We start from the raw sequence: 12869 nt of genomic DNA, 5'->3' as shown, positions 1-12869 counted from the left end.
CTCTTTTCAGAAGGGAAAGATTTTAACAATTCCTCTGGTCTAGGCATTTAGATCTAGAAAGTAGTTGGAGAGTTAATTAAAAGTTATTAGCTTCTAAGAAAGCATCATTTTATTTTTTCTATTGTTGATGGGGGAAAAATTTTGTGGAGAAATACGGACTGTTGATGACAGAAGTTTGTTTCAGAAATAAAGTTTCCTTTCCATCCATCATTGGCAAAATATTTACAGGATTCAAAGCAATCTGGAACATATTCCCTATGAATGGGGCGCAGCTCCATGTGTATAGAAATCTGTATTTACATAATACAAATGATGGCACGATGGTCATTTCCTTTATAAAGAATTTGTAAACTATTGTTAAATTGCAAGCTCTATAGTTCCTGAAAATGTGAATCCACATACATAAAACTTCACACTTCATTTTTATGGTAATATGTCATGGTTAGAAAATATATGGGATCTTTTCACAAAAGCCATGGATCCAGTGATATTACTTTCCACAACTGGTTAAACTGCTAGAGTTTGAAATGCTTCTGGGTTGAGACCATGCCTTTTTCTGCTTTGTGTTCTCATCTCCTACCTCAGGACCCAGGATGTGTGGCACTAATATGTGGCTAAATCAATTTTGAAGCTTTCCCACATATGCTTTGGGCTTAAGACTGACATCTATGGTAGTTGCCTCTAGGGATCACCATTTACAGGTAGATATTGAAACCTCTGATGTCTGAACTTCTAATAGGTATAGTAAATTCAAAATACAAGATTAGTTAGGTGCAGAAAAATAGAAGTTCTTCATTAATAAATGAAGTGACTTAATACCATTTATTATGTTCATGTAAAGTATAGGAAAAGATACCATTTTCAGGAACCTATGAAAAAGGCCAATTATCAGGTGCCTAGCTTAGACATTATCTTGACTATTTAAAATAAAGATTTAAACAAAAATATTGATTTCCTTGTAATTTTGTGGGAACCATTCTCTCAGCTTTGACATTTATAAGCAATCACTGGACCTCTTCTGGCCACTGGCTTTTTAATAGGTAAAGTACCTTTTTTTTTTTAAGTTTATTTATTTTGAAAGAGATAGAACGAGAGCAAGAGGAGCAGAGAGAGAGAGAGAGATTGAGAACCCCAAGCAGGTTCCATACTCAGCATGAACCTGATACAGAGCTTGAACTCACATAGTGTGAGATCATGACCTGAGCCAAAATCAAGAGTCAGATATTCAACCAACTGAGCTACCCAGGTACCCTGACATAAAGTAAGTACCTTTTAATTTGATACCTGGTCATGGTAAAAAGACTCCTCTGTGGTATCTTTCTAGATACATTTTTCGGGGTGCCTACTCTGCTAGAAAGCAGAACTCTACCTGTCTATCCTACTTGTCCCTTGGAGTTCTAGAAGATTCCTGAGCTGACATTTTTCTGGGGGAGCATAGAGCAACATGCTCTTATTTGAAGAGGGTCTGTTCTTTCTAAGTTGTGCCTGGCATCCTCAGAGTATGTAGCTTCACTTGTGAACATCTCAGTGCCACAGGCCAAAGGTCTCTCAGTTCTTTGATACAACTTATTTTAAGTACCCACCATTTTAAATATAATAGTTTTTGAATCATCATGGAGAATGATTTCCTCACATAATTATAAAAAAATCAAGGAACTTATTTATTCCTTTTCTACAATGTGATAGATATTATTGTAGACATGGTTAATACAAAGATAGAAAAGACAGTTCTTGACCTTGAAGAACTCATTGTATGGAGTAGACCAATAGATAAAGAGACAAAGTACAATACCGTTCAATGAATATTCTAAATAGAGACTAAATACATAGCAGAGGAAGAAACTGATATCATTTTCTTTTATTTATTCATTCACTCATTTACAAATAATTGCTGATGATATACAGTGCACTAAGTACTTGAGACATAAAAGATAGGTAAGACACAATTTCCTTTTTAAAACAAATTTTTTTTAATGTTTTTTATTTTTGAGACAGAGAGAGAGGGACAGAGTGCGAGTGAAGGAGGGGCAGAGAGAAAGGGAGACACAGAATCTGAAGCAGGTCCAGGCTTGGAGCTGTCAGCACAGAGCCTGACGCGGGGCTTGAACCCACGAACTATGAGATCAAAAACCTGAGCTGAAGTCGGACACTCAACCGACTGAGCCACCCAGATGCCCCAGACACAATTTCCTTTTTAAGAAATCCTCAAATTTTAAGGTTTTTTAAAAATGTTTATTTATTTTTGAGAGGTGGGGGGTGGGAGAGTGGGGAGACAGAGAGAGAGAGGGAGACACAGAATCTGAAGCAGGCTCCAGACTCTGAGCTGTCAGCACAGAGCCCGACATGAGGCTCAAACCCATGAACCATGAGATCATGACCTGAGCTGAAGTTGGATGCTCAACTGATTGAGCCACCCAGGGGCCCCAGACTTTAAAGTTTTAATGTACTTAAACTCTCTGTTCTCAGGATGCCTTTAAACTCTTAGAAAATATTTTAAGGACCCAAAGGAGTTTTTGTTTATGTGGATTATTTCAACCAATATATACTATAATTGAAATTAAAACTGAGAAAAATATAAAATATTTATTCATTAATTTAAAATAATAACACAATTATTATGTTCAATTACATATGAACACAAAACTTATTAAGAAAAAAATTGTATCCAAAAAATAATTTAGCAAGAATGGTAGCATTGTTTTACTTTTTTTTTTTTCTTTGCAAATCTCTATAATACCTGATTTAATAGAGAGCTAGAGTCTCATATCTGTTTCTGCATTCAATCTGTTGTGTATGTTCTTTTGGTTGAAGTATATTCAGTAGGTCTTGTCTCATACAGATTGAAACGGGAGTAACATTTTAATAGCCTTTTAACATAATTATGGATACTATTCTCTATTAATACATCCAAACTGTACAAGTGGTAGTTTCTTAAAGATGAGTTGCAATGGGGAACCTGAAACAAGATAAATTAACTTATTGTATATCCTTACATTAAAATCCATTGATCTGCCTTGCTCTTTGAATGGCTCTTTACCCCTGTACACTTTTGTAATCTCATGTGTTAATAATTTGAAAAGTACTGGTTCAGGGGTGCCTGGGTGGCTCAGTTGGTTGACTTTGGCTCAGGTCATGATCTCAGGGTTTGTGGGTTCAAGCCCCACGTGGTGCTCTGTGCTGACAGCTCAGAGCCTGGAGCCTGCTTCAGATTCTGTTGTCCCCCTCTCTCTCTGCCCGTCCCCTGCTCATGCTCTGTCTCTCTCTCTCTCTCTCTCCTTCAAAAATAAATAAACATTAAAAAAATTAAAAAAAAAGAAAAGTATTGGTTCATTGTTCTACCTACTACTGCTTTTCCATCATCACTGCAAATGTCAACACAGTGAAAAAAGCAAATAAGGTTTAGTATTATTTTGAAAATAGTTTTAACACTGCAGATCATCTGAAAGGGGCTCAAAGATTGCCAGGAGTCTGTGGAACACACTTTGAGAAGTGCTAGTCTGTTGGGTATAGGGGAAGGAGGGTAAGAGAGTACAGGTTGGAATCAGATTGTCTAAGTTCAAACAGAGCACTGCTACTTACTGTCAGTGTGACCTTGGGCAGGTTACTTAATTCTGTAAGTCTCCATTTCTTCATCCACAAAATGGGGTTACAAACAGTTCCTACTTCATGGAGTTGTGGTGGAAGATTAAATTTAAATGAGATAATGCTTCTATATGTTGATGATTACAACTGTGATAATGATTACCTAGACAATTATAATACAGTATGATACATTCTGAAATAGAGGCAGGGCACAGAATGATAGGACCAGTAAACATTTTGTGGAGAAATAAGGCTGGGATGAGTACTAAAGAGGGTCATTTGCCTCTCCTCAAACTTTTCTTCCTCATTTTCTATTTTGGAGGGTGGTGCCTTCATCTGTTTAGTCCTCCAAACCAGAATGCTGGGAGTGTGTGTTGAAGCCAGTAGAAGAGAAATTCAAAAGAAAGAGAGTGATAAACAGTGCCAAATCTGTGGTGCATGAAACGAATGAGTTTGTCATAAGTAGACAGCATAGGGCCCATGGCACCTGTCCCTCTAGGGTATCTATTCTGCCATTTTATGAAAAAGATTTTGTTAACCTCTTTTTTTTTAATCAGTGAGGAAAATGAGACTAAAAAGGGTTAATTAACTTGACCAAAATCATACATCTGTTAATTGACAGATATAGGATTTGAATAATGTCCCATCTAGTTACAATAAATTATAGTAGTGTCCAGTAAGCAGTTTTATAAAAATATGAGCTCCAGATTAAAGTTTAATTTTATAAATGGAAATTTCTTGGTTTAGCCATCCCTTTTGGCGTAATAAAGACATTTATGTAGTATTTGGTACTGTTTGCCAGCTTTACCTCTTATTTTACTTATTAGCAAATGAATGTATCAAGAACAAAGTGATACAATTGCATTTTCAAGTCATTCTCTAGAATTCAGATTTTTAGGTAAGTCATGACCTGAGCTGAAATCGAGTCAGATGCTTAACCAACTGAGCCACTCAGGCGCCCCACTGAGACATTTTTAAGGAAGACAAAATAGTTTTAAGAGTGATATTTTGTGAGAATTTTTCATTAGGGCTTGGGATAGAGTTGGGATGTCTGGGTGGTCTTCTTGAGACCTCTGGGTCAGCTCTTCTTTGAGGACCTGAGATCAGTCTTCTGGAGGAGCATCTGGCTAGTAGGAACCACATTTCTTAGGACCAGAGAACCTCGGATTGGGCAGAGGTCAGTTGTTTCTGTGGGCCTTGATTCTGTATGCGTGTGGGGTGAAGTCAGGGTAAGACTGAAGTCTTATGATTTCCTTAGAGTTGGTGCATAATAACCTGGGGGTAGTTGTATTTTCTGAGACAAGAGCCAGAGGAAATAATTTGGTAGCCTTTACATTTTTAACTCAATTTGAGCTTCTATTTCTAAATCTTCACAGGAAACTTACTATCTTTGTTTAATTTCAATCATGCATTTTTATAATCATTTTATGGTTAGAAAGAAACATTGTGTGACTTAAAACTTTGGAAGAACCAATAAGAAGATCTTAAACATACATTTATGTTTTCCTACAGAATGTGCTTGAGGAACTTCCTGAAACTTTATCAAGTATTTTCCAGCTTGAACAAGAGGATGTATTGGAGTGGGGAGTCTCAGAAACAGAAAGCATAGTATTTAAATCTCAGGAAACTCTGGAAGTTCAACCAGCAGATGAATCAAGTAAACTTTTGAAAGATGAACAGCCCATAGGTGATTCCAAAGCAGCCAAATCTTTAAAGGTAAAACATTATTTGTGTTGGAAACAGTTATGATTGTTGAGGATGTGCAAATGTGAAAAAATGGCCTGGGTAAGGGCCAAGGCATGGAGGTAGGTTCCCCCTAAAAAAAGCGCTCTCTAATATGCAAATTGTGTTTTGCAGACTTTTAGTCTCAAACCTAATTACAACTCTGGAGAGAGAAGACACATATTTAAGGAGTGAAGGAACCTCAGGGCTTTCAGAAATTGACCAAGAGTCCTCCCATTACCATCTTGAGGGAGTCAGGAACTATAGCCCAGGGACCAGGACTGGGTGAACTTTGTATATTTTACATCTTTGCCCTGTTTATAGGTTTATCCTAACCCTGAGTCTTTTCCTATTGTGAGAATGCTTTCCAAATTCATTTTATATATGTGTAATTTAATAATTTTTACCATGTTTGTGTATTGCCTTACTACTATTTGCTTATTACTTTTCTTTAATCTGAGTTACTTTTTGACTTAAATGAGTTTATTTAAAATGGTACATTTTTTTTAATGTTTAGTTATCCTGAGAGAGAGAGCAGGTGGGGGAGGGGAAGAGAGAGACAGGGAAAGAGAGACCCCAAGCAGGCTCCGTGCTGCCAGAGCAGAGCCTGATGCTGGGCTCAAACCCATGAACTGTGAGATCGTGACCTGAGCCGAAATCAAGAGTTGGATGCTTAATTGACTGAGACACCCAGGGACCCCAAAAATTGGTACATTATTATTAGGATTAAAAAAGCCACTTTTTTTTTCTGAACCACAAAATACTGTCTTGATTATTACCATGGATAGCTCTCTGACTTACTCAAATGGATACTACTTCTTGGGTAATAACCTTCCCTCTCCTTTTGGGTCCCCTCTCCCCACTGAAGACCATGTTCCTGCTCTGTTTTCCCCAGTTCAAGTGGCTATTCTTGAACCTGTGCCACAAATCCCAACTCTGAAACCTTGGATTTATCTGTAATCTTCCCTTCCCTTGCTTTCACCCATAATCAGTCTCCAAGGCTTAGATACCTCCTAACATTATTATTTGTTTAAGATTTTATTTTTAAGTAATCTCTACACCCAATTTGGGGCTCACACTCATGGCCCCAAGATCAAGAGTTGCATGTTCTACCAGATGAGCCAGCCAGACACCCTGCCTCCTAACATTGCTTGTAATTTTTTTCCTTGTCTTTTCCAGTTGCCCTCAACCTAGTCTGGGTCCTGGTGACGTTATGTTTGGATTAGTGCAGTTTCCTCCTGTTGTTTTTTTTTTCCTTCATTTCTCAAGCCCTACTTTCTTAAGTTCATCTTGCTGGCATATTGATCTTTTGGGAATAATGGGTAATAAGGAAGGTGCACAAATAACAGTTGACCAGAGAAAATCCACCATTGCTATGGAGAAAGGACTTATCCTATGATGAGCTACAGACTTCATCAGAAGTCATGCTATCTTTCTAAAGCTTACACTTGGGGTATGAAATGAATTCTGCCAAGGCTGAGTGAACCCACTCATTGCTAACTCCTCCAGGTGAATCCTGTGTTTCAGGCTGACACCTTCTAGGTGTGGAGATCTTAGATACTCTTTTCCTTTCTCTTTTTTCTCTTCTTTCCTTTCCTTTCCTTTCCTTTCCTTTCCTTTCCTTTCCTTTCCGACAGTATCTTTAAAGACTATGGCATCTTAATGAAAAAGTGTTAGGCTGTTGGGCACAGGTAGTGTTTTCATCTATACTTCTACCTGAACATTGGGACTTTGGAAATAAAATGTGGGCATGAGAGGCAAATGATTAGCTACTAAATGTGTTAAAAAATGACATGGACTTTCTGGATAGCAATTTAACCACCATGGCCTGGAAGCAATTCAAATCCCTCATTAGAAAAGTTTCACATTAATTCTTTTGGATTGTTGTGACTGCTGTTAAATATTATTAAGAAATTATGGAAATGTATTTATTTTTGGTCAAAAGAGGCAGTCCTTCCCTAAGTTAATTAAATTTATTGAGTATTTACCACATGCTAAACACTTTGCTAAGTGTTTTACATATGTTATCTTATGTTTTCCTAATAATTGATTTCTTAACAAGACTGTATTTGAAAAAACTGAGTCATAAAGAAGATAAATAACTTGTCCAAGTATAAATATCATGTTAGGTCATGAAGGCAGGGCTTGGACTGAGATGGTCTAATTCTGGAACCTTTACTCTTTACCCCTTGGCAACACTGTTTTTCGTAACAACAATAAACAGGTGTCTGGTTAAGTACAAAAACAGACTCTCACTTGCAAAAATGACTAGGGATGGAGTGTCCTCATTAAACTAGGAGAAATGGTTGGACAAGAAAGACTTGGAGAATGGATTAAGAGAACTCTAAACTGGAACCAGAAGTGTTTCAAGAGGAGGAAAAGAGGACCAAAAAAGACCTTTATGGATTATTGTTTTTGGGATAGTGTGGGACATATTAAAAATGCCATAGAAAATGGCACTGGAAGTATTCCTGTGACTCATCCCACCAAGTATCTTGTATTTATTTGCATTAACATTTCAAGATCAGTTGTAATCCATGAACTTTACTCTGCACATTCAAGGTCATAAAATTAGTCTCTAGCATCTCTAGCACAGGAATGAGGAACAATATACTCCAGCAAGCCAGGCCAGATTTGGGGACAAGAAGACCTCTTTTGACATAGCAGATAGAACTACCCAAAAGGTGTGATAAAAGAGCACTGCTCAGAAAAATGCCAGAAGGTCTCATTCAGGAAAAAAAAACCCAAAAAACAAAAAACAGAATTTGATCAGTCTTTACCTTGTTGGCCACTTATATTCTTAGAAGCTCATTAGTATAATAAAGGTTATTAGGACTCTGCTCTAAGTCATGACCAACATGACTTAGATAAATTAAATAAAAAAGACAAATTAGATAATGGTGACTATGAAGAAATGACTTACACAAGGGCTTGTGAGAGGATTGTTGAGCATTTTAGGAAGGAAAAGGGTAAAAAGTCTGTACAAAATGTAGATACCACTTGTCCTGAGATTCTAAATGGAAGAAAGTTTAAGAGATGTGGGATGCCCTAAATCCCTCCAGTTCTCAGAAAACAGTTATGAGTGATCTATTCCATTCAGAGTTTTAAAAATACACAAAAGATGAAATAAGAAATACACATCCATAGATAAACATAAAAGTGGCATGTGGCTGTAACAATTATATCAAAAACCCTAAGATTCAGAATGTGTTTAGGCCTGTGAATCATGCTAAGAATAAAAAAAAAAGTATTTTTTTTCATATTAGTTTAAGAGCAAAGAGAGAAAAAAGGAAGGATAGCCCTGTCATTATGAATGAATAATGTGATGACAACATGTGACAGAGCTACCTTAATTTATTTTTGGGAAAAGGCTGAAGTTTTAAATAAACAGAAATATGACATAGAGAAAAGGAAGCTGATAAACTTGTACTTTGCTTCTCTTAAATCTGACAAGGAGAATAATCTTTAGTTTAGAACGAAAAGAAAAAGAAGTGATAAAAGAAACTTGAAGCCCAAGATTGGTTAAAGATTTTCAGAGTTAACTTCGATATCTGAGCCTGTCAGCTCAGGTAGATAGGTTGAAGCCTGTTGCACCCCTGTCAGCAGCAGCTTTGAGGAGGTGCTGTAGTTAGTAGGAGAGGACCTAGAAGCCTGGAGACTGGCAGCTGAAAATCTGAGTTTTATTTTTTTAAGGATAAGGGTTATGGTTTCTGTATGTATGCACTGATCTTGGACAAAACTCTGGAATGATTAAATGATTCTTTAAAAGAATTTTAACAACCTTGTAAGAGCCCCTGTATACTGCTTATAAGAGGAAACAGCCATCACTTGGAGCCAGCATGAGTTTCCTAAGGACAAGCTACAGAAGATCAACCTTATTTCTTTTTCTAGAATTACTAGACTGAACATCAGAAAAGTGTTAGACCTGGAGTTCAATGCAAGGCTATCATGGTGAAGAGCTTGGCCTACAACAATGCTCAATCAACATTAGTTATTGTTATTAGCCTTTGGATTATAGCAATCCATTTATGTAAGCTTCCAAATGACAGTTTTGTAGACAAGAGTGCAATCAGGTGAACTACTAGATGGATTTGTAATTAGTTATGCAAAGGATGCACAGCTCGTCATAAGAGTCCCTAGTGGACTGCAACAGGGCTGGGTCTAATTCAACATATTTCCTAGTAATTTGGATGAGAATATGGAAGATTTACTGATTGGATTTTTAGATAACATCCAAATGAGATTGGTAAGATTTGGTTGGCCAGACCTCAGATGAAATTTAATTGGGATAAATGTGTGAATGGTTCTGCCCTTGGGTCCATAGGCTAAGTGCATAGATATGAGGTGACGTGATGTAGAGCAAATGTGAAAAAGACCTCAGAATTTTAGGCTATCACTTAGGTTTGTGATAGGAAGGTAAGTGCAATCATAGTTTGTGCTGATTGACGAATACCATAAAAGAGGATCATCTTTCTCCTGGTTAATCTGATCACATCACACCTCAAATGTTGTGTTCGGATCTGGGTATCCAATCCCAGGAGCGACACTGACAAATTGGAGACCATTTGGAAGAGAACATTCAAGATGAAAAAGCACAGTACTTCAGAAACATGTAAGGAAGAATTGAAGGGACTGATGATGTTTATCTGGGAGAAAATGGGTCCAGGAGAGTCAGCTGTATTCAAATATTTGATTGTCAATCAAATGGAAAGAGCTAGATTGTACCTGTGTGCTCCTGAGGTTTGAAATGAGACTGGTGGGTAAAAATTGTTAGGCTGTATAACAAACAAACAAGCAAACAAACAAACAAACAAACAAACTGGGAGAGTTTCAGAGAGAGTGGCTGCCTTTGGATATATCCAAGTCCTCTTTTCCTCATCGTGTTCAAGCCAGGATAGATGACCATTAGATGGAGAAACTTTAGGGAAATTCAAACATTAACTAGGTAGTGAGATGGAATGGTCTGTACTCTGAGCTTTTCTTATTCATCATCACTTCTTTACCTATGAAATTGCAATAGCTCTCTCCTATTTACTGCAGGGAGCCCAAACCCTGGACCTAATTTAGGAGAACCTCTCTTTATTTGGCCTCCTTCTACTTATTCAACCATATCTTTCTGCTTTCCCTAAGGAAGTTCTCTCTGCTTTCTTCCTTAAATCCAGCTTAAAAACAAACAAACAAACAAAGCAACCAACAGAGAAAAAATATTTTTAGATGAACTATTATCACGAATTCTGAAAATTTTCTAGGAAATCTAGAAAAACAATACTACTAATACCTATAATGATTAAAAGGCAATTATTTAAGAAACAGAAATGCATTTGATTTTTCTCAAGTAGTAGAAATATAAAACAATACAATAGTATAATAAGTACAAATTGATAAACATTGCTCAAAACAGTTATTCATTTTGGCTTGTGGTTGCAACCACCAGTCATGCCAAACTTTCAAAGAGACTAAGGGCAAGTTCTATTAAAAATATCAATCAAGGGGCACCTGTCTGGCTCAGTCAGTGGAGCGTTCAACTCTTGATCTCGGGGTTTTCAGTTCAAGCCCCACATTGGGTGTAGAGATTACTTAAAAAAATAAAATCTTAAAGAAAAAATACCAATCAAGAAGAGAAGATTTATGGAGGAAAAATATCTTGTATTTCTTCTTTAATAGTTTTAATGCAATAAATAAAATATTACAGATAAATATGGTACTAGTATTTTTATTGCTATTGAGGTGTATATGTGAAAACCTAGGCAAGGATTTAGAGGAAAGTATCAACTTACCTTTAGGGTTTATATTCTGTTATAAAATATATATAAAAATTAGGAGCTTCAATATAAGATAAACCATTAAATATGAGAGAAAGATCTAATTTTCATGTTACAACTTTCCTTAACAGCATACTTTATATTTTCTTGAAGGTGAAATCATCAGAATTTTTGCAAATCAGAGGAAAAGAAGCTAAGCAAACACAAAAAAGTAAATTAGGAATTCCACAACAGAGACAAGGAAGGTGTACAAAACCCCAACAGGATCAAAAACTACCTAAAAAAAAGTAACTTCCTTATGTTTACAATTTTTACTGTCAGTAGCTTTGATAACTGAACATGCATTTTTAAAGGAAGAAGAAATATTGAGGAAATTCATATATGAGATCTAAGTTAAACTTTCCCACAGGAAGAGTTGGTATCAGATATTATGGTTAGGATATATATGCTATACTTCACACTTCTTTCTATTAATGCTTTTGACCAATGCACTTAGTTTAATGACATAACAATGACATAACTATAATAAAAATAGCTCTTTTTGAGACAAAGGAAAATTAAATGTTAACATGTCAGATCTGATATTTTTGGTCACGGTAATGCATAATTTGTATTAACTGCTTATTATATTGGTTAATTTTGTTATGGCAAAATGAAATAAAATTTAACCCAACATAAAATGTTTATAGGCCAATTTGGTAATTTAGATGACCTTATTTTTCTCTACCATTATATCATGTTTTATCCCCCCCCCTCATTTTTAATGGAAATTCTTAATACACAGGGATACAACCACAATTTTGAATAATAATGTGTAAATGCAAGTTAGATTTATGGGCTTATCTTTTGCCAATCACCTTGCTGAAACTGATTTTTTCCTTATTTTACCACTAGATTTTTATGGGTTGGTTTATTCTAGACTCTTCTTCATTCAACTCTTTATTAGGGCTCAAAAAAGCTTTAATTATTAGCTTTTGTTGTTGCTTAGGGCATTGAAAGGTGTGCTGGACATGGAAGACAACCTTTTTATGGCCAGCCTAAACTCTGTAAATGGATATTACTCACAATTTAGTAGCTGAGAGTAGACTCATGGGAAAAGAATTCCAAAGTTTATGAAAGAGTCAAATTGGCATTTAAGTGACCCTGTACATGCCATTGCTTATCTGCATTGCTTTAAGCTCATTTAGTTAGCAAGATTATGTATTAAAACAAATAGTGACAGCAGACAACAAGTATTTTACCTTCAATAAATAGTTACTGTCAGATTATCAATGAAGCAGAAACTTCTTGATTTTTTTCCCTAAAAAACCTTGCATTTAGTGCATTAAGCAAAGTAGTGTGGCCACACACAGAGTCAGAGTCTTTTCTTTTTTATGTCTTAGTGTTTCAAAGAATGACAAATAGTCCTGTTTAAGGAGAGTGTGCTATAAAAACATACAGCCTTTCTTGAACATGCCAAAAATATTTGTAGATCTTTTTGAAATATATAGTACTGTGTTAATTCATTAAAATTGAAATGAGAAATTTCCATTGGAGAGAAATAACAATAAGATGCCGAAGAATGAAAACCTGATAGTTAAGAAATTTATATAATGAAAGGGAATTTTGGAAAAATGTTTCTGAAAATCCTTTATTCGCTGCTCCTTTTTATTTAGACCTTTTTTTTACATAACTTTTCTCACCTGTGACTATCCCCCACATTAAATTGTTTTCTTGGGAATTCATCCATCTCTTGGAACGTGATGTTATTTAGCTCAATAACCTAGGGAGATTCACTTACAAATCTGTTATTAGAGTATGATG

General features: G+C 36.0%; 1 protein-coding gene across 1 annotated transcript in view; it reads left to right on the top strand.

The window, feature by feature from the left end:
* Positions 1–12869, top strand: part of TTC6 (tetratricopeptide repeat domain 6) — a 205674-nt gene that overhangs the window by 65673 nt on the left and 127132 nt on the right. Inside the window, exons 4-5 of the mRNA XM_049611599.1 lie at positions 5095–5298; positions 11220–11353. Coding sequence (XP_049467556.1) covers positions 5095–5298; positions 11220–11353 — 338 coding nt within the window. The remainder of the gene's footprint in view (positions 1–5094; positions 5299–11219; positions 11354–12869) is intronic.

Source organism: Panthera uncia (assembly GCF_023721935.1).
Source record: "Panthera uncia isolate 11264 chromosome B3 unlocalized genomic scaffold, Puncia_PCG_1.0 HiC_scaffold_1, whole genome shotgun sequence".
Taxonomy (NCBI): domain Eukaryota; kingdom Metazoa; phylum Chordata; class Mammalia; order Carnivora; family Felidae; genus Panthera; species Panthera uncia.
The sequence above is the reverse complement of the archived record's forward strand: the minus strand, read 5'-3'. Positions and strand labels throughout refer to the sequence as shown.